Source organism: Salmo trutta, chromosome 36 (genome assembly GCF_901001165.1).
Source record: "Salmo trutta chromosome 36, fSalTru1.1, whole genome shotgun sequence".
In the NCBI taxonomy this organism is placed as follows: Eukaryota; Metazoa; Chordata; class Actinopteri; order Salmoniformes; family Salmonidae; genus Salmo; species Salmo trutta.
This window is the reverse complement of record NC_042992.1, coordinates 20,482,657-20,505,463: the sequence shown is the minus strand read 5'-3', so window position 1 is coordinate 20,505,463 and position 22,807 is coordinate 20,482,657. Positions and strand designations below refer to the sequence as shown.

Sequence of the window (22,807 nt, the reverse complement as noted above, 5' to 3'; positions counted from 1 at the left end):
ATGTCTTTCACCTATAGAAATAAGACCTACACAACCAGGCGAGGGGAGTTCCTCACTAATTAGTGACCTTAATACATCAATCAAGTTCAAGGGAACAGTGAAAATCCGCAGACACCTGGTCCGCCGTGGAATTCATTTGACCGCTACTATAGAATTACAAAAGGGAGAATCTCATGCTCTGCTTCCATGTGTTCTTCCAGTAGCCCATATAGGGTGGTGGGGGGCCTAAAAATTCTGTTCTAATAGGAGATGTAGGCAGCACATTGACACTTGTTTAGACCGTCTCTATCATCACAGTTTCCAAAAGCAAACAGGAGAAAGACATTTCTTATTACCTGCACTGGATTCTCCCATCTCAGTTCCCCAAAGCACACACTCTGTATAACCTGGACTGGATTCTATTGATGTGCATTATGACACCTCTTGAAACATCTCTTTACACCCAAATGTTATGCTAAGCCCTGGTTCAAACATTATATTATCCATTTCACAAGTCCTTGTTTGTGTATTAAACTGTCAAAGTAAATAGAAAACACATGAAAAGTTGAGATTGTTCCAGTTGTGGTGATGATATGAGAGCAACACAAACACTATGATGCACTGGGGAGCGCTCGCCTGCATGTCAGCATTTTATTTAAATTAAAACAAAAAACATCTGTCCAAAGCAATAGATTTCCCAACTGTAAGTGATTTACAATCATTGAGGCATGTAGAACTACAGCAACGGCTTGAAGAGTGATAACTGTAGTTTACATAATATTTGCAGAACATAAGAGCACTTCTAGTATATGTGTGTTTATTAATTAATGGTGCTACACATGGGATTTTTTTACATTTTTGCATTGTAATTTCAGAAAATGTCCATAATACTTGTATATCTCCAGAAATACTGGTGGAATAAGTGTTAGAGAATCATTGTACCATCTAAACCGCTGTGAAATATCTTTTTCATAACCAAAAATATAGAATTGTCAGCTGTTTGAAGCTGGTGTACAAAACCGAAAGGAAAAGATGCAAAAACGAACCTTAAGCACTGGAAGCAAATAGCGCACATAAAACAGATCTACTGCTTCTTAGACTTGCTTTCAATGAGAATGACATATCTATAACTCATATTTCAATGTGAATTTGTTTGGGTCGCCCAAAAAGTTACATATTGCAGCTTTAAGTCATTTGGCAGACGCTCTTATCCAGTGAGCCTTATAGGCGGAACTAGGGTTAAGTGCCTTGCTAAAAGGCACATCGGCTGATTTTTCAAACAGGGCCCTGGGACTGTACCTTGTAGAATGCCATCGTGCCCCCAAACCATGCCTGGAGTATTGTATTATTCTGCGACAGCATTACATAACTTTCCTAGTAGGATGTCATGGACTATACTCACTGTTTTTCAGGAAAACATTGAACTACTTTTTATCATGGCATCCAATATTGATGAGGATGATGCACATGAACAGCACAAGTAGTTTGGATCAAGTAACCGTAGGATGCTCTGTTGTTTCATCTGTGGAAAAAGAAAACACAACAAGAGTTCAGGAACAGTGAATGTGCATGGAGGAATCCTGGAATTTCATTGGTTTGTGGTCAGGATGCTACGGCGTCTAACACCCAGTTTGATGCGATCTCACCTATACAGCTCTGGCTTGTCTAAATACACTGTGAGAAATGTCTCTTTGATAGTCCAACACCGGACTCCCTTCTGAATAAGATTGCTATCTCAATGGGCCTCGCCTGAGTAATGGTTAAATAAATGGAAATAAAATATTGATTGTCAGTGTGAAACAAAGGCTCTGCATGCTAATTGGATGAAGCTGCCTAAACTTTACGCCTCACTCTTCCAGGTGTCTCCCTGCTCATTGTTTAACTAACCTGTGGGCAGTCGGACACTCTCTCCTTCACTTATCATATGTATCTGATTTATTATTATTTTTACTGCTCCATGGATAGAGTTATTGCTTGGAAAGTCTTATTTACTATTATGTATTGATTGATTTTTTTTCTCTTTATCCGGTGCGCGCTGCACAGAAAACCAGAAGAATTATCACTGAATTGTCACAGTTATTATTGTAATGTTTGTTTATGTGTAAATTGTGTAAATTAATCCTGTAAGGGATGGTTGCCAACTGGCGATTTCACACGAAAATAAAATGGCATTAATTCGTCATTCATACACGATGGCTGTATGGTAAACTGAAGTGCCATCCTATTCCCTGTATCCGAAGGGCTGTATCTCAATCTGAAATATCTGAAATGACACCCAATTTCCTTTATAGTGCACTACTTTTGAGTCCTATGGGCCCAGGTCAAAATTAGTGCACTATATAGTGGATAGTGTGCCAGTTCGAACACACACAATTCCTCTTTTACCACACATGGTGTGAGCCTACTGCTCTGTGGACTGGGAGCCCTGAGGTGTGAACAGTCAGTCATCCTTTCACTGCATCAGAGAATATAAGGGCTAGTGTCTTGATTTACAGTGGATCATCACTGCTTTGATTGACTATTGATTGAGAGAGTGACTGATGGGTTGTTTTGGCTCACATATCAGTCCCCAATAGGTTGCAAAGATGAATCATACATACACACAACAGGCAGTCAGTCCCACTGGAAAATACAGCCTGTCTTGTGCCGATGAGGAGTCGACATACAGAGAATAACTCATACTCTGCTGCCCCCTGGTGGAAGTTCTGAACAAACATCTGAACTGAAGTAAAAAAAAAGCCAGGTTAAAAATAGAAATGCCATTTTGACTTCTCTTCTGAGGAGTTACCTATGTGTATGGTGTTAATCTGGCAGATTTCATAAAGTAGAGGTCAAAATGACCTGCCTGCGAATCAGAACCTGAAGAATTGAGTAACACACAAGACTACTATTCATACAGACACACCAAATTATGCACCAATTTGTAAGTCGCTCTGGAAAGAGCGTCTGCTAAATGACTTAAATGTAAATGTTAAATGTAAATGATAGTCAATCAGACTGCAGTCAATTAGTGTCACTCACTCAGAGCCATGTGTGGCTGAATCTCCTTTCAACATCTTACTGTGTGAAGCCTGTACCAGAACCAGAACTAGGGGCGTGGGTCAACGCCTGCCACACTGTCCCCGCACACGACCGCCACCGGCCCAGACAATGGTCCCCTCTCAGGCGCTGAACATCAACAACAAAGGGAGGACGCCCCATCCTCACTCTCTCTCACACACACACATGCCCCTCCCCAGGGGACAACCCAGCAGGGCGAGGATTGCTTATTGTTCAGAGGGAGAGTCGGAGTGTCGGAGAAGAAACCCAAAACAATGGGAACCAGAGAGAGAGGCCATTTGTCATGCTGTCTATTAATAGGATGAGAGGGGAGAAGACCGTAAATCAGTCCCAGGGTGCATTGTGCCGTCGGCCGCGCAGTGGGCCCGGAGCCAGTCACATAGACCTAGGTTGAATCCCAAATAGCACCCTATTCCCTATGTAGTGTACTACTTTTGACCAGGGCCCATAGAGCTCTGGGAGCTGTGATCTTTTGGGACAGAGCATTAGTCAGACACAGAGCCAGGAGGAAAGTACAGTACCTGAGGTACTCCCCAAAGCGTAGCCTATACAATGCACAAGACTGACCCATAGAAATAGAATTACTTTGCATAGAAAGTCTCCTGACCCACCCTCAGTGACTAAGCCAGACTGTTGGCACTGCTTTTTATTTTTAATTTAACCTTTATTTAACTAGGTAAGTCAATTAAGAAGACATTCTTATTTACAATGACGGCCTACTGAGGGGACAGGGGTTGGGATAAAAAAAAAATCAAATGAAACAGAACACATGACAAGAAAGACACTACATAAAGAGAGACCTAAGGCAACAACACAACATTGCAGCAACATTGGCTACTGGCTGGACTGGACCCCTGGCCAGCTCAGGAGACAATCTCCAAAAAGTCTGCAGCTTCAGATGACAACCCAGAGTCGCCGCCAAGCTTACAGTCACAGGAGGCAAGGTCAATCATTTGATATGTTATGCCAGGTCAAACAACTTGGTCAGGATGCAGCCAACATTGAAGGGCGTCATTAGTTACCACAGTCACAAAGTCAGAAACCTTGCCTTTTTCAACAATTTATCTTCTTAAAATGTGATTTTAAACCTAACCCTACATTAGCCCCACACTGCTAACTTTATTCCTAACCTTAAATTAAGACCAAAATGCTAAGTTTTTTTTTCATGAATTTTTACGATAAAGGCCGTTTTTACTTTGTGGCTGTGCTATCTAGTGGAAACCATTGTTGAAGGGGTCTTTTTTTCCTTTAATATTATTTTTTTTACAAGGCCAGGGTGCATTCCTCTAGTCTGCACTAGTACTCAACTCTTGAGGATTTCCTGAGGAGGGAACAATAACACAATAAGACCAAGTGGTGAGATGGGGGACTTAATGAGCAGACTAATCTACGGAGACAATAAATCCTATGATGAATTAATATTGACATTTTTGGGGGGATTAGTGCAGTGATATGAGTAATTTAGTCACCATTGTGAGAAGATGAATTACATAAATGTAGTCTAGAAAGCTAATGTGTCAGATAAAGTAGGGTTGAGATGCTGAAATTGAATACAGTCCTGAAGGAACTGTAACAGAAAGCGGAATAGATTTATTGTCTCTTTTGAAATAAGACATAAGACTTTTCACCTTAAATCAAAAAAAATGTATTTGTCACATACGCAGAATACAATAATACTTACAGTGAAATGCTTACTTACAAGCCCTTAACCAACAATGCAAACTTAAGAAAATACCTAAGAAAATAAGTAAAAGATAAGAATACCGAGGTAATTGAGGTAATTATGTACATGTAGGTAGAGTTATTACATTTAACATTTACATTTAAGTCATTTAGCAGACGCTCTTATCCAGAGCGACTTACAAATTGGTGCATTCACCTTAAGATATCCAGTGGAACAACCACTTTACAATAGTGCATCTAAATCTTTTTTGGGGGGGGGGGGTTAGAAGGATTACTTTATCCTATCCCAGGTATTCCTTAAAGAGGTGGGGTTTCAGGTGTCTCCGGAAGGTGGTGATTGACTCCGCTGTCCTGGCGTCGTGAGGGAGCTTGTTCCACCATTATTAAACTGGCTATGCATAGATAATAACAGAGAGTAGTGCTGGGAGGGGGGGGGGGGGGGCAATGCAAATAGCCTGGATAGCCATTTGATTAGCTATTCAGGAGTCTTATGGCTTGGGGGTAGAAGCTGTTTAAAAGCCTCTTGGACCCAGACTTGGCACTCCGGTACCGCTTGACGTGCGGTAGCAGAGAGAACAGTCTATGACTAGGGTGGCTGGAATCTTTGACATTTTTTAGGTCCTTCCTCTGACACCGCCTGGTATAGAGGTCCTGGATGGCAGGAAGCTTGGCCCCGGTGATGTACTGGGCCGTACTCACTACCCTTTGTAGTGCCTAGCAGTCGGAGGCCGAGCAGTTTGCAACCAGTCAGGATGCTCTCAATGGTGCAGCTGTAGAACCTTTTGAGCATCTGAGGACCCATGCCAAATCTTTTCAGTCTCCTGAATGGGAATAGGTTTGTCATGCCCTCTTCACGACTGGCTTGGTGTGCTTGGACCATGTTAGTTTGTTGGTGATGTGGACACCAAGGAACTTGAAGCTCTCAACCTGCTCCACTACAGCCCCATCGATGTTAATGGGGGCGTGCTCGGCCCTCCTTTTCCTGTAGCCCACGATCGACTCCTTAGTCTTGATCACGCTGAGGGAGAGGTTGTTGTCCTGGCACCACACTGCCAGGTCTCTGACCTCCTCCCTATAGGATATCTCATCATTGTTGGTGATCAGCCCTACCGCTGTTGTGTCGTCAGCAAACTTAATGATGGTGTTGGAGTCGTGCCTGGCCGTGCAGTCATTAGTGAACAGGGAGTACAGGAGGGGACAGAGCACACACCCCTGAGGGGCCCCGGTGTTGAGGATCAGTGCGGCAGATGTGTTGCTACCTACCCTCACCACCTGAGGGCGGCCCGTCAGGAAGTCCAGGATCCAGTTGCAGAGGGAGGTGTTTAGTCCCAGGGTCCTTAGCTTAGTGATGAGCTTTGAGGGTACTATGGTGTTGAACGCTGAGCTGTAGTCAATGAATAGCATTCTCACATAGGTGTTCCTTTTGTCCAGATGGGAAAGGGCAGTGTGGAGTGCCATAGAGATTGCATCATCTGTGGATCGCTGGTGTGGTATGTAAATTGGAGTGGGTCTAGGTTTTCTGGGATAATGGTGCTGATGTGAGCCATGACCAGCCTTTCAAAGCATTTCATGGCTGCAGACATGAGTGCTATGGGTCGGTAGTCAGTTAGGCAGGTTACCTTAGTGTTCTTGGGCACAGGGAATATGGTGGTCTGCTTGAAACATGTTGGTATTACAGACTCAATCAGGAAGAGGTTGAAAATGTCATTGAAGACACTTGCCAGTTGGTCAGCGTATGCTCGGAGTACACATCCTGGTAATCCGTCTGGCCCAGTGGCCTTGTGAATGTTGACCTGTTTAAAGGTCTTATTCACATCGGCTGCGGAGAGCGTGATCACACAGTCGTCCGGAACACAGTCGTCCGGAGCACAGTCGTCCGGAGTCTCTCATGTAGATTAGCCACTCGTTGCCTGATTCTCACAAGGCATCTTGATCTCTTTCCGCTAAACCTACGTTTCCTTTTCCAGCAAATCACGGGGATCTGGGCCTCGTCGGGTGTATCTAGTATATCCCTCACTTCCAACTCATTTTTTTATTTTTTATTTCACCTTCATTTAACCAGGTAGGCCAGTTGAGAACAAGTTCTCATTTACAACTGCAACCTGGCCAAGATAAAGCAAAGCAGTGCGACAACAACAACAACACAGACTTACACATAAACAAACGTACAGTCAATAACACAAAAGAAAAGAAACAGAAAAATATATGTACAGTGTACACAAATGTAGAAGAGTAGGGAGGTAGGCAATAAATAGGCCCTAGAGGCTAAAATAATTACAATTTAGCATTAATACTGGAGTGATAGATGTGCAGATGATGATGATGTGCAAGTAGAGATACTGGGGTGCAAAAGAACAAGAGGGTAAGTAATAATATGGGGATGAGGTAGTCGGGTGGGCTATTTACAGATTGGCTGTGTACAGGTACAGTGATTGGTAAGCTGCTCAGACAGCTGATGCTTAAAGTTAGAGAGGGAGAAGACTCCAGCTTCAGAGATCTTTGCCATTCGTTCCAGTCATTGGCAGCAGAGAACTGGAAGGAAAGGTAGCCAAAGGAAGAATTGGCTTTGGGGATGACAAGTGCAATATACCTGCTGGAGCGCGTGCTATGGATGGGTGTTGCTATGGTGACCAGTGAGCTGAGATAAGGCGGGGCTTTACCTAGCAAAGACTTATAGATGACCTGGAGCCAGTGGGTTTGGCGACGGATATGTAGTGAGGGCCAGCCAACGAGAGCATACAGGTTGCAGTGGTGGGTGGTATATGGGACTTTGGTGATAAAACGGATGGCACTGTGATAGACTACATCCAGTTTGCTGAGAAGAGTGTTGGGGTCTATTTTGTAAATGACATCTCCGAAGTCAAAGATCGGTAGGATAATCAGTTTTACGAGGGTATGTTTGGCGGCATGAGTGAAGGAGGCTTTGTTTTGCGAAATAGGAAGCCGATTCTAGATTTAATTTTGGATTGGAGATGCTTAATGTGAGTCTGGAAGGAGCGTTTGAAGAACTCCTCGTCAATCAAGAACTCCTCGTCCAATGTGAGGTGAGTAGTCCCAGTTCTGATGTCCAGAAGCTCTTTTCGGTCAAAAGAGACAGTAGCAGCAACATTATGTACAAAACAATTGACGAACAATGCGAAAAAAAAAAAAAAAATAGCTTGTTTGCTTAAGAGCCAAGAAGACGGCAGCCCTCCCCTCCGGAGCCATCTGTATGTACCTGTCCATGTTTTTATAGTTCACCAGTGGACCATTAATCTGTGGTATTTTAGTGGAAACTATTACGGCATGGCTAGATAACAGTCCTTAGAATAATAAACCTCTGGTCTGTAGAAAAGTGTGGTTGAACTAGATCACAGAGGTGAAGGCCGTGACCAGAGCACTTCCGGGTTACATTCCTGGAAAATAAGAGTACAGATTGTACCAGGGGCCACGTGAAGGACAAGTGGGCTTCGTCACAAATGGCGACTTATTCCCTATATAGTGCACCACTATTGACCAAGCTCAGTAGGGCTCTGGTCAAAAGTACAGTATTTAAGGAATAGGGTGCTATTTGGAACATACCTCTGGTGTGACATGTCCAATACCAGGACAAGCTATGGATGACAGTTAAAATAGGAAAGCAACAAAACAGAGTTTCTTTTTCGGAAGATAAAATACAGACTGTCCCACAGGTAAAGTTTGGGGTAGCACCAAGTTGACACACACACACACACACACACACTCTGACCACACATTCCCTGTATCATTCTCACACCGCCGCTCTGCCCTACTCAATCTACTCTTATAAAACATTTCCTGCCCCCTATCCGTGCTCAGACTCAGACTAAGTCCCAAATGGCATCCTATTCCCTAGATAGTGCACTACTTTTAATCAGAGCATTATGGGTCCTGGTTAAAAGTAGTATACGATATAGGGAATAGGGTGCCATTTGGGACGTAACCTCAGACTGGGCCACAGAGCAGCCATTGACCTCTTAACAGCTCCTCTCAGCCACACTCCTACTGGTTATAAAACCCTCTCCTACTGGTTATAAAACCCTCTCCTACTGGTTATAAAACCCTCTCCTACTGGTTATAAAACCCTTTCCTACTGGTTAGTAAACCCTCTCCTATCCTACTGGTTAGTAAACCCTCTCCTATCCTACTGGTTAGTAAACCCTCTCCTACTGGTTAGTAAACCCTCTCCTACTGGTTAGTAAACCCTCACCTACTGGTTAGTAAACCCTCACCTACTGGTTAGTAAACCCTCACCTACTGGTTATAAACTCTCTCCTACTGGTTAGTGAACCCTCTCCTACTGGTTAGTGAACCCTCTCCTACTGGTTATAAAACCCTTTCCTACTGGTTAGTAAACCCACTCCTACTGGTTAGTAAACCCTCTCCTATCCTACTGGTTAGTAAACCCTCTCCTACTGGTTAGTAAACCCTCTCCTACTGGTTATAAAACCCTCTCCTACTGGTTATAAAACCCTCTCCTACTGGTTAGTAAACCCTCTCCTACTGGTTAGTAAACCCTCTCCTACTGGTTATAAAACCCTCTCCTACTGGTTATAAAACCCTCTCCTACTGGTTAGTAAACCCTCTCCTACTGGTTATAAAACCCTCTCCTACTGGTTACAAAACCCTCTCCTACTGGTTATAAAACCCTCTCCTACTGGTTATAAAACCATCTCCTACTGGTTATAAAACCATCTCCTACTGGTTAGTAAACCCTCACCTACTGGTTATAAAACCCTCTCCTACTGGTTATAAAACCCTCTCCTACTGGTTATAAACTCTCTTCTACTGGTTATAAAACCCTCTCCTACTGGTTAGTGAACCCTCTCCTACTGGTTATAAAACCCTTTCCTACTGGTTAGTAAACCCACTCTTACTGGTTAGTAAACCCTCTCCTACTGGTTAGTAAACCCTCTCCTACTGGTTATAAAACCCGTTCCTACTGGTTAGTAAACCCTCTCCTACTGGTTAGTAAACCCTCTCCTACTGGTTAGTAAACCCTCTCCTAATGGTTAGTAAACCCTCTCCTACTGGTTAGTAAACCCTCTCCTACTGGTTATAAAACCCTCTCTACTGGTTAGTAAACCCTCTCCTACTGGTTATAAAACCCTCTCCTACTGGTTATAAAACCCTCTCCTACTGGTTACAAAACCCTCTCCTACTGGTTATAAAACCATCTCCTACTGGTTATAAAACCATCTCCTACTGGTTAGTAAACCCTCACCTACTGGTTAGAAAACCCTCTCCTACTGGTTAGAAAACCCTCTCCTACTGGTTAGAAAACCCTCTCCTACTGGTTATAAAACCCTCTCCTACTGGTTATAAAACCCTCTCCTACTGGTTATAAAACCCTCTCCTACTGGTTAGTAAACCCTCTCCTACTGGTTAGTAAACCCTCTCCTACTGGTTAGTAAACCCTCTCCTACTGGTTAGTAAACCCTCTCCTACTGGTTAGTAAACCCTCTTCTACTGGTTATAAAACAGTCCTTTGTATGAAGCCTTCTGGAAGAAACCACAGGGCTAGCCAGGACGCAGTGCTCTCAGGTGAGTAAAATAACAAAACACACAGAACTTGGCGATAACGACTTGAGACTATTTACTTTTTCATTCTACAAGCTACTGATTCAAGACCAATATTGTGAGTGCAATGTCTGCATTGCATTGTCGTCACCTAAGCCTTGAGCTTTGGGTTCCAATCACGTACTTTGAATCCTCTGACAAGGCACATTACACAAATATCAACGGAAAGAACAATTGTCTATGGTTCCAAATAGTATTTTGTTCTGACATGGAGACTAAGATCGGATCGAGATCTTTACGATTGTTCGGCTCCACTTGCTGTGTGATGATCTATCACGTACTGAGGGCTCTCATTGAACATTGAAGGGCTGTACCATACTAGCCAAAACCGCAAACTTCCTCAAACCCAAGGGGCGGCCACACCACGTCTTTCAGCAGCTCGGTTCAAAATGGCTCTTATACAGTATTTAGAGCACGTACTATTTAACTGCTTTGTCTATAAATACCCTAGGCTCCATCTCCAGTGGTCTCCTGTTCCACCCAAAGCTGGATGTTGGACTCCTTTCTAGATCATCAGAGGAGGAAGCGGCCGGTCACTCGGCCTGGCGCTACCCAAGCAGCGGCACTTGGCAGCGCCAGCCCCAGTAAATGGCCGCTCCCTCCTCTCATGATCCCTCCCTGGCATCGACTCCACATCCAGCACATCCCCCTGGGCAGACTCTTGCGGGCAATGCCAGGAGACCAGACATGAATGGGAGATGACAGGCCTGAGCCCAGTAAACAATGGCAGAGTCATATGGAAACACAATGGGGATTTGTGTTGGGGATGTGCGTGGATCTGTGGGTGGGGTGTGCCAGCCTGGTACGGCTTCAGCATGGTCAGACTGTAGGTAGTGTTGATTTTGACATGAGAGAGGGAGGGACGGATAGATAGGACAAAAGGAGGTAGGAACAGAGAATAATGACAAGAGGAAAAGATAGGAAAGTTTAACATAGGGATGATGTGGTAGAGGAAGGGAGAGAAAACATTAAGTACAGATGGTATACTGCAGAACAGGAGCTTCTTGAAAACAGAATGGTAGATTGCCAGGAAAGGCAGAGCTTCAGCATCATAGTCCCAATAATACTTCTACTAATACTACTAATGGTATTTTTTACAATATCCTTCAGCTGAACATACTTTACTATATGAAGAAATCTATTTAATACATTTAGGAACAAGTGACAATGTTAGCAAACAGTATTTTAACTGTAAAACATTTTATTTCAACTGACTGCTCAGTATGTACAGGAGAACATTTGTACATAAATAGGCAAGTTATAAACATCAGCGGTTCGCTGGTACAAAATTAAAAAATAACATATTATACATTATCTACATGTGTCACTTGTTTTACACACCATTGTCTATAAAGAATTGTCCAAATCCATTCACACATATTATCCGAGTTGTACGGCGCATGCAATTGCTGAGGGGCAGACTTGTCAGTGGAAAGTAAGTACAACACTGGAGAGGACTGAGGGGGTGGCATTGGCTATAAACTCATGAGAAACGCAGCGAGAAGGATTGTAGGACAGGGCTTCGTACGGTCAGATGGCAGTTGGTGGTATTTAAAACTATAGGGATCACCCGTTGCACAATGTCCCTTTTAGTTATTGCAGTGTAAACCGAGGATTACCCGTCCACATTTAAGACAATCACACAGGGATAGAACCAAAAACAGACAACCCAATTCTTACTCATCCTCATCAAATTCCAAACATTTGAATTCATGGCACACACGTTGACGTTCTGAAATGTGGTAATAGACTGTATACACAAATACATGTTATGGGTATCAAAATACTGTCCATGGCGCAATCATGATGTCTATGTATGTTTCCAGTACATGTCATGGTACACATCCCTCTGATGAAAACTTTGTATTCTATTTACCTTAATAGCCGATGCATCATGGTGCACTGATCTGAACAACAAAAGCTATGCTGCTTTGTCTCTCAACAAGAATAGTGCTTGGAGGTTTGTTGGCAGAAAAGTAGTTGTGAACACCTTGTAGATTACATTTCTTTTTAGATTTTAAAAACACATTATGTAAGACATTGCTCAGTAAGACTACATTTCTGAACACACTGGGTCAGTCAGTGTTACACCTATGACAAGGTCCTTACCCTTTTTGCTCAACTCGATAAAGCATTTCAGATGCTGCAATGACAATTGTATTGCAGGCCCCTTCTGAAAAAAAATAAGTTAATACATGTTATAACACTCACATATACAACCACACAGACATGCAGTAGAACATCAACAACACTCTTGTCACAAGTCCTATGCACCATATCCAACTCTCAAACACAGTTTCGTTCACAAACAGAAATATTGTCACGCCCTGACCTTAGAGATCTTTTTATTCTCTATTTTTGGTTAGGTCAGGGTGTGACTAGGGTGGGTAATCTAGATGTTACATTTCTATGTTGGCCTGATATGGTTCCCAATCAGAGGCAGCTGTCTATCGTTGTCTCTGATTGGGGATCATATTTAGGCAGTTTTTTCCCACCTGTTGTTTGTGGGATCTTATTTTGAGTTAGTGCATGTTGCACCTCTGTCGTCACGGTTTGTTATTTTGTTTATAGTATGTCTTGCGAAGTTTCACATATTAATAAAGATGTGGAACGATACTCACGCTCTGCCTTGGTCCTTCTCTACAAACAATCTTGACATATCTAGATAATATCGCTATGACAGCATTGTAGAGCCATCAGAAATAACTCACATTTGGTCTCTGAACTCAAAAATATTAAAATGAGTGTAATAACTTACTAATACAATATGAATTCAGTTGATCTGGGGAATTTGATCATTAATAGTATTTGCTGATTATAGTTTGTTTTATCCAAGTATTTTCTTTAATCAGAGAGTTCTGAGAAATAGTCATATTAGATTGGGCAAATCATCAAACACAGGCATTTCCAGACCATCTGGAAGCCTCAGGAATTAATTTTAGAATCAAATACAAATTCAAATACAAATTGACAATATCAAAAAACTGCCACAGGCATATTTTCTTCTATACAACATCCACGATCATTACTGTATCAATCCAAATCCACCACTGACACTGGCTGCTACTATCACTTATTCAATACTCAGTGTACTGGCTCCCTCTGGTGCGCTGACTGGGTATTGAAGGTGAGTGGTGTCAATTACATAACTAAGGAAAAAACACAGCAATAGCTTTCATTGGTAAACACTAAGATCACTCAATTAGGTCACACACTGGAATTTCATATTAAGCCAAAATGAAGCAAACATTGTTAACTTTTTGTGGGTTTGGGGATTTAAAATCCATTTAGCTCAGCTCATGCCATTGTGCAAAATAATGGTTCTGAAATTAAAGCGATTCATACTTTCTCAGCAATAATAACAACAATCAAAAAGTAAGGAACCCTTAACAAATAAAGCTAAGAATGAGAATGAAGTACTTTGGCATAAAAACAAACCCTTTGTTTCCAGAGAGGGCCTGGTGTGGTATTCCCACCTAGTTTAGGGTGCAGCAGAGGGCCTTGTTTTATTGGTCCACGGTCATTTACTGACAAATGAAAGTGACTGAGAGATGGGATATCATCAGCTATTGATTAAAAATGAATGACATTGTAAGGTGCAAACCAGTGGGCCTTGCAACCCTTCAATTCCAGGAGTGAATGTGTGCATCCCAAATTCCCCCATAGGGCTCTGGTCAAAAGTAGTGCACTTTGTAGGGAACAGAGTGCCATTTGGGATGCAAGTAAGACCTGTCCTATAGTTGGTTAATAAACGTGAACTGTTCCAGAGGGTGGACAGGACAGACACAAACACATTCATCAGGGTTAGTCCCACAGGGCCCCCCCCCCCAAAAAAACATTGCTCTGCAGTCCCAAAAGCACCTCCAAAACCACAGCAGTGTTTCTCAAACCCATGTGGCTACGGTCCAAAAAGGGTGCACTATGAAGGGCATAGGGTGCCATTTTGGACGAAAACCTGCTTTTTGGGACCCACTGTGTGTACTGGTGATGGGACATACTGTATACAATTCTATATGGATCTATGGGTCACCCACTGGGACCAATATCATAAAACAAACTGTGCGAAATAAAGGCAGGCCGTTGTCAGTGCAATATGCAAAGTCTAACTTATTTCAAACACAAACAATACACACACGATTAGCAAGAACTAACAGGGAGGAAGGCAGGGAGCCATAGAAAATGGCTGTTTCAGCAGCAGTAGAGGATGCTTCCCAAATGGCACCCTATTCCCTATATAGTCCTACTGACCCTGGTCAAAAGCAGTGTACTATATAGGGAAAGGGTACCATTTGGGATGCAGACTAAGTCTCTGACCTTCTCCAGGAATGGCTCTCTATGGAGTGGGATTTATAGGAGTCAGGACAACATTGTTATCACAACAGCCAAGTAGCGGCTGGATTCCAACCGCTAAACCTTAACAGTAAATCTGCACCACAACACAGACAGTAAAACCTCCAAGAGATACTCTATCAGAGATATTCCTCAAGAAGCAATACAGCTGCTACCACTAGGACAATTCTTCCTTTTTACTTCAGTTAATACATTAGTTTACCTCCATAAAACCCTGTAAGAACCAAGTAGCAACTCTGACCCTCTCCAGCCAAGGTTCATGGTCAGAGTTGCTATTTCCTCAGAGTACGTTGGACAACCTGGACTGGTCTAGACTTGACAAACATCTAAAGGGCTCTACACTGTCAACGCAAATGATGGACCTACGTCGGCTCCGTTTGCGTAGATTGTGCAGAGCCCTTAACAAGGGTAGTGGTTATCTCCATAGTAACCTTGAACAACGGAACCTCAACAACCAACCCTATTTAGACACCTCTTAGGTAAAGGAGGTGGATCACCAACATTTAGAAAGTGCAAAGGTTAAGCATTATGGAGTGTTGCAAACAAAAAACCTGCTGTGGTAGTTCAAAGACTTTACAAGAAGGAATGGTTATTAGGAAATCATTTTCTAAGGACAGAAGATCCAGTTGTTTGTGGTTGGTAGATTTTTTTAACACTGAATGGTAGTTTGGTTGACCATCACAGTTGGGTTTACAACCTCTCAGGCATGTCAGAATGATGGTGGGTCTTCAAAGGTCCAATTTTGTTCTGGCCATCTCATCAACCTACCGTGGAACTTCAAGGACCATAGGCTTGAATTGTTCAATTAATTACAGGTTGCTGTGGTTTTTCTTTACTGTAAAACATGAGGAGTCCCCCCCACAAATGGAACAGAAAGCCTTCAACAGTCTGTAGAGATGGCCATGAAAGCATTCCCCTTTACAACACTGAAGTTAAGTGCCAGAGGACATCGGCACATAGAACCTCAAATTAGCTTTCAGTCCAGGATGTGGTTTCACTGGCTTGACACTTGACAGAGTCTGCGGACATCGCCAACTGGTGGAGAGCCCAAGGAAGTGTGTTTCTTTGACACAGAGAAGTGAGGTCTGCATTGAGAGGTCCCTTGTAGCAAAGGGAGCTCTAGTGAACGAACGTAGCAGTGGCTGAACAGAGACACTAGGGGGCACTCTTCCACATTCATCCCTCCCCAAATGTCTAGACGTCTAGGACTGGGACACCATCTTCCTCTCTTCTTCTATTTGACTCTGTTTGTTTTCCTTCAAATACTACATGCAGTTAACTGCCACCCATTGGCTCTGTTGCTGTCCGTCACTGCTTGTGTAACTGGTGGGATGTGAACCTGTCTATCGGACATGTCCCTCCCTTCCCCTTTCCTCTCTCCTCTCCTGTGTGTCTGTTCGTCAGTGAGTCTGTCCGTGTAGCAGAGTCATCTCTTCAGAGAGTGGCCAGTATACGTGAGAAGGAGATGACTACAGAGAGTGTGGTCTGGCCCACTCCAAACACCAGGGCCTGGAGGGGGGCCATGTCCTTCCCTGCCACACGATACACCCCTGCCACGGCCGCACCTGGAAAGAGACACACACATATAGATTATATGACATTGATATGACTATAAATATGGCATACAATGGGCCTGCAGACACATACCGGCAGCCAGTCAAGGCTTGTCAACTGTGGCACAGACTGTTCAATAGCATTTTAGTACCAATAAGAATACACTCAAAAAAGCTCTTTCCATGACATAGACTGACCAGGTGAATCCAGGTGAAAGCTATGATCCTTTATTGATGTCACTTGTTAAATCCACTTCAATCAGTGTAGATGAAGGGGAGGAGACAGGTTAAAGAAGGATATTTAAGCCTTGAGACATTTGAGACATGGATTGTGTATGTGTACTATTCAGAGGGTGAATTGGCAAGACAAAATATTTGAGTGCCTTTAAACGGGGTATGGTAGTAGGTGCCAGGTGCACCGGTTTGAGTGTGTCAAGAACAGCAATGCTGCTGGATTTTTCACGCTCAACAATTTCCCTTGTGTATCAAGAATGGTCAACCACCCAAAGGACATCCAGCCAACATGGGCCAGCATTCCTGTGGAACGCTTTCAACACCTTTTAGCCCCAACGAATTGAGGCTGTTCTGAGGGCAAAAGGGGGTTCAACTCAATATTAGGAAGGTGTTCCTAATGTCTTGTGCACTCAGTGTGTGATCTCTCCTCATCCTTCCCTCGTATTGTCATAGCTCCCTACTGGAATTTAAAGTTGTCTCCGTATAACCTCCTGCATGGGCAGATGTAATACCGTTAAAAGATGTCCCTTTTAAAGCTGGTCACATTAATACATGTGATTGAGTGTCTGACCACATGCTGTGTTTACTTGCCACGCTGGATGCATCCCAAATGGCACCCTATTCCCTTCATAGAGCACTAGTGCACTATGTACTGTAGGGATTAGGGTCCCATTTGGGATGCATCACTCTCTCTCTCCCTACAAGTTAGTCACGCTTCTCTCACAATACGCCAACTGCCTGTATTGAAGAAGGTCTCAAAAGTACAACTGTCTGAGTACAACTTTTAAAAATTCTTATCTCAAAGCCAAGATACAAATCTTCATTTAAGTCAACAGGGTAAAGAAAAGACAAGGTAGCGATAATCTATAAACTGGCTCAAAGTTGTTGACGTCTGACTTTTGCCAGTCGACCAGTGAATAACCTCACCTTCCCTCCCTCTTGACAGAGTGTTACTGGCTGGCTGCTGCTAGGCGGTGCTAGCTCTTAGCTGTTTCAGCGTACACACGGGGCAATGCACAGGCAATAGTCTGCCTTCTCTCTCGGGCGAGCTTCCACATTAATAATAAAGTGGTCGGTCTATTTTTGGCTTGGCTTGCCTCTCTGTGATTGAGTGTGATTCACCCAGCCCTGTCCTCAGGAGCTCCTGCCCTGTCATACCCTACGTACTGTAGCTCACAGACTCACAGGCTGCGTCCCAAATGGCACCCTATTACCTATACAGTGCACTGCTTTGACCAGAGCCCTATGGGTGCACTATGAGGGTACAAGGTGCCATTTGGGACACAAAAAAAGACAGGTCTATTTCCAAATAAAGATACAGTACTATGTACCACTCTCTGATATACCTAGCTACTGGACTGGAAGATGATATATTAGAGGAGGGAGGATAATATTTGGGGTAAAAATGTTGAGCATGTGTAGAGAGGACAATGGGATAGAGAGAGGCAGACGGACAGACGGACGGACGGACGGACGGACAGAGAGAATAATGGCAAGAAGAAAGGATAAGAAAGTTTAACAGATTAGTGATGTGACAAACAATACACACACAGAGACACACCGACCCGACCCCCGACCCCCCCCCCCCCCCCATACACACACACACACACACAAAGTGGGCGGTGACTCACTGGTGATGACCCCACCGGCCAGGGAGGCCAGGAAGCCCATGCTGACCAGGACCAGGGTGATGAGGCGACCCCTCTTGTGGCGCTGCAGCATGACTAACATGAGCAGGCCCATTGCTCCGTGGATGAAGAGCGAGGAGAAAAGACACCACAGGAACACCCAGTACCACATCTCTGAGAAGAGGGTAGGAAAGAACACATGCAGTCGAGTGGTTATACACAGGGAAACAACACGCATCGAATAGAGTGGTAAGTTAGACAGCTCTGTAGGCATACCAACAACCTCAGAAATGTTAACATACAAGTGTAGGATCTTAATTTGAGCCAGGTTGTTACAGCAGGAAAATAATCCAGCAGCAACAGGAAATGGGAATTATTATGTGGATTGTAGTTAACCCTATCAATCCCAAGACCACAGCAAAAATCGCCATTTCTTTTATCTGACTTTCATTTATCTGCATGTCCAGCCCTTATATTTAGCCTCACAATGAAGTGTTTTGCCATTTTATTTTCAGGACAACCAGGGCTACAAGTAGAATAGAAAACAATTTGACATAAACAGTTGCATTCATGAGTTTTATTGATAAAGGTCAATAAAAAAAACACTGTCTGCCAAAGCAAAAACTTGATAAAAATGATTTTAGATGAATGCTATAAGTACAGAAATGATTTGCTCACTGGGAAATGAATATCCAACTAGTCACTGACAACTGTGTGGAGTTTGGAGTTTGTGACAGCAACTATGTGAACTTATTACAGTATTATAGACACTATGTACTGGGATATGATCTTCCACTATGTACTGGGATTTCCTATGATCTTCCATGTAGAAGAACCCCTTCTCTTCTAACGACTCTTGTGTGGCTTGTAAACGTCCTAGAGTAAAATTAGCATGTTTCTCAGCTTTTCATAGATACCTTTTTATTCATTTGTAGCTCAAACCATTCAGACTTTACAGATGTTTTTGTATAAAATCCCCGGCCCCCTTGGGGAGCCGCCCTTGTCTCACAAACACAGCTCTAGCTCAGTCCCCGTTAATCATACAGGCTAATGGTTGGTATCTACGGATGCAGAAGAAACAGACAAATCCAATGGTATAACCAGAGTTACAGTGGGACTCATTAGGTCAATTTACATTTTTTTGTTAGGGCAAATCAAGTCTGACATTTTAAAGTGGAAATTGTACTGAAAACACAGGTCTCTGAATGGAAAACATATGGTTACAATAGACACATTTTATTCAGTACAACCCCCTGCGAGGTGTCAGAGGACATGGCCTTTGCTCTAAAGACAGAACCAATGTGGTTTTAGACGTATCTCTAAACAAACACCCACAGAAAACTGATTTGTTTGAAAACACAGGTACAGGATGATATATATGAGAGAGAGAGAGAGAGAGAGAGAGAGAGAGAGAGAGAGAGAGAGAGAGAGAGAGAGAGAGAGAGAAAATGGGCCCATATCCGATTTCAAATGGGCCCATCAAGAAGGCAGCCGAGCACCGTAATAAACACTATGCAACAAAACAGCCTGCATTCCAAATGACACCCTACACAGACATAGTCTGCTGTTAGAGATTAAAACGGTAACATCTCAAATCCAGGTACCCATTTGGAAGGTTTATGAAGGGTATTAAATCCATTCAGTTAAGGATTTAAAAGCACTTAATAAGCATTTCAATTCAATGTTATTTCAAATTTTGAGAAATGTTTGGATACTGAGCATTTACCTGCTCTGTTGCTCCCTTCAGGGGAACTACTGTACGACTCAACATTACCCCAATGAAAACCCCAAACTGACACATCTCTCGGACACCCAGAACTAGTCACGAGATATTAAACTGGTTCACATACGGTACATACAGTCTAATTATCCCAGTTCACAAAGAGCTCCTCCACAAATATAGAGAGCGTTATGTGTTGGGGAGGATGGGACACTGTCTTATGAAGTCCCAGAGAGGGTCCTGCAGAAAGCCCTGTTCACATTCTCTCCCTCTCTCCAGTCCTTGTTTCCTGGGCCACAGGCTCCGAGAGACAGGCTTTGCGAGGGGCCAGATTGGCTCCACTGACACTGAGGCAAAGTGGGTTGGATATGAGATTCGACTGGATGTTTTGGGGTAGGGGAGAGAGTGAATGGAAGCTCAGAATGCTTTGATTTGATTTTGGACATGTTATCACATTCTGGCAATACATGTGCCATGATTTGAATGTTCTGAATGTGCCGTCTAATATGTCTACATCTGCTACGCTACTGTTGGGATGGGATGGGAATTTAAACCCCTCTGTGAAGTAATGTATCAATCAGTAGAAAGTCTTTAGCATATCCATTGAGTGCCTACCTCCTACCTCCTCCTGTATCGATCAGGCCGACAGCTGTCATGCTTGGCATAGAGAGAGAGACATTATAGGGGGGTGACACAAGGCCTTTTGTGCTGCCTAGCCTGCATGGTCTAAACAGAACACACAGCCAGCTCAGTCAGCACAGTGGCTGTGATGAGTTACAATACAGGCCCCTATCTGTGGTCACCTCCCATCTGGCAGTGGAGTGAGATGTCAGGGGAAGACAGGGTTGGGACGAGATACTGTAAAGAGAGGGAGAGGGATGTATCGAGAGAGAGGCAGAGAGTGGCAGAGAGAGGAGGATGGATGGTACAGGGAAAGAGTGTCTGTGTGAGAGAGAAAGAGAGCGAGAGAGAGCGAAAGAGGGAGGAACTGGGGCCAGACTGGAGGGGCACGCCAGTCAAGGAAGAAAGGCGCGGGACGAGATACTGTAAAGAAAAGGAGGGTGATGTAGAGAGATAGAGGTAGAGAGAGAGAGAGGTAGAGAGAGAGAGAGGTAGAGAGAAAGAGAGTGAAATATAGAGTTATGGAAAGAGAGACAGAAGGAGAGAGAGAGAGAGAGAGATGGATGGATAGAGAGGAGCAAGCCGGGCCAGACTTGGGCCAGAGAGGCACGCCACCGCCAGCCAACTCCATTAAGATTCCACACAGGCCCCGGGATGGCGCTAGATGAGCAGCTGCCGCCCAACACTAAGCCTGGCTGGATTTGTGGTGCATAGGGGCACACCACACACCTCTGCTCTGTCACACCACTGGAACATAGATAGCTCAGCGGCACCATTCTCTGCACGGCACCGCTTATACTGTGTGTGTGTGTGTGTGTGTGTGTGTGTGTGTGTGTGTGTGTGTGTGTGTGTGTGTGTGTGTGTGTGTGTGTGTGTGTGAGGGGGATGGACTTGAGGTCGTCTGTACTCTGGATTGTAGTACAGGTGCTGTGTCATCTTCAGGCATGCAACCCCAACCTCAACTCAACCCCTCAGTCAGAAGACTGTAGTATTATTAATGTTTGTTATGCTGCTAATCCCCTAACACGAACCTGGGGGCCTCCGTCAGCAGCTTTCACAACACACGGTGGGGGCCAGCTGGCCTCGCATGCTAACACAAAACATGAAAGAGAAAAGCATTATGTTCCCATTCCACTGCAAAGCGGTCAAACGTTTGACCCATAGAGCCTACAAAGGCACTGCCAGGCATTGGGTGTATCCCAAATGGCACCATATTTAGTGAACTACTTTTGACCATGGCCCATACTTCTGGATAGTAATGTCATAGTCACTGCTACAGCCTAGTCAGGTATTTGAGAATAGATTGTTCCCTATGACCGAGAACAGCAACGATACAGTGCTGTGAAAAACACCTGAAAGTTGTCATTGAGTACTGTCATAACATGTAATGAGATGCTAATAGGATGGAATAACATGGCAATAACACGTGACAGAAGTGTGAACAATTCAAGAGAAGAAAGCATGAAAAGACTGATGGTGCCACCACTAATCAGCAGTAATCCATCTGAGCACATCAATAATCACATTGTACAAAGACAATGGCAAATCTCTTTGCTGGGTGCATGCAATCTCATTACGTCATCCTGTCGATTTTAAACTGAAAAACAGAGGCATGTTTCTGTTCTTGACTGAGAATAGAGAAGGAAATGAGAAGTGAAACTGCTGGTATGGATGTTCACAGGAAATGCCATTTGTTAAAGTACTCTGCCAGAGGAGTCTGTGAGTGACACTGTAAAAGTAGAAAGGAGTTGTCTGTCATAACTTGTAGAGTTTATGGCCACTGTGTGAGTCTACATGGAACTTGCTTAGGGCATCTAACTTAATTGTAGCGTGTTTTTCATGACTGGTTTTGAGGATTGTATGGCAGTCCTGCTGCCAGATACTGGATGGTGCTCATTGGTTTACTCTTGTCTCACCACCACAGCAACTTTACTTCTGCAATACTTGTGCATGTGAGTCACTTCCCTGCTGAGTCAGCATGATTAATCATGGTTGTGTCCCAAATAGGGTTCCATTTGGGACGCATTCCATGTCTTGTTTTTCTTCATGTTTCTCAGCCCAGGATGTCCGCTTGGGCTTGCTCTCATAACATCTACATGCCAGCTATGATGCCCGTATACAGTGTGTCCATCCTTCTCTTTGCAAGGCAAAAAGGAACTCCAGTCAAGAGAGGTCTTGAAATATCTTGTTATTATGACATTGTAATGTCAGTTTTTCCACCGCCCAATTCATTCTTAGGTTATTGTATTCTTAGGTTATTGTTTTCTTAGGTTATTGTATTCTTAGGTTATTGTATTCTCTTACCACTTTACCATTTTCACGTATTCAAAATGAATACCACAAGTACAATGACCAATGTACTAGCATGCTGATATCATATCTCATTATGTAAATAAATTAAA

At 43.5% G+C, this 22,807-nt stretch overlaps 1 protein-coding gene across 1 annotated transcript in view; it reads right to left on the bottom strand.

Annotated features, from left to right (window-relative positions):
* Nucleotides 1-13,120: 13,120 nt before the first annotated feature.
* tmem170b (transmembrane protein 170B) overlaps nt 13,121-22,807 on the bottom strand; it is an 11,224-nt gene continuing 1,537 nt past the window's right edge. The window contains exons 2-3 of the mRNA XM_029734991.1: nt 18,068-18,238; nt 13,121-16,214 (exon numbers count right to left, since the gene is read on the bottom strand). Coding sequence (XP_029590851.1) covers nt 16,084-16,214; nt 18,068-18,238 — 302 coding nt within the window. The 3' untranslated portion in view covers nt 13,121-16,083. The remainder of the gene's footprint in view (nt 16,215-18,067; nt 18,239-22,807) is intronic.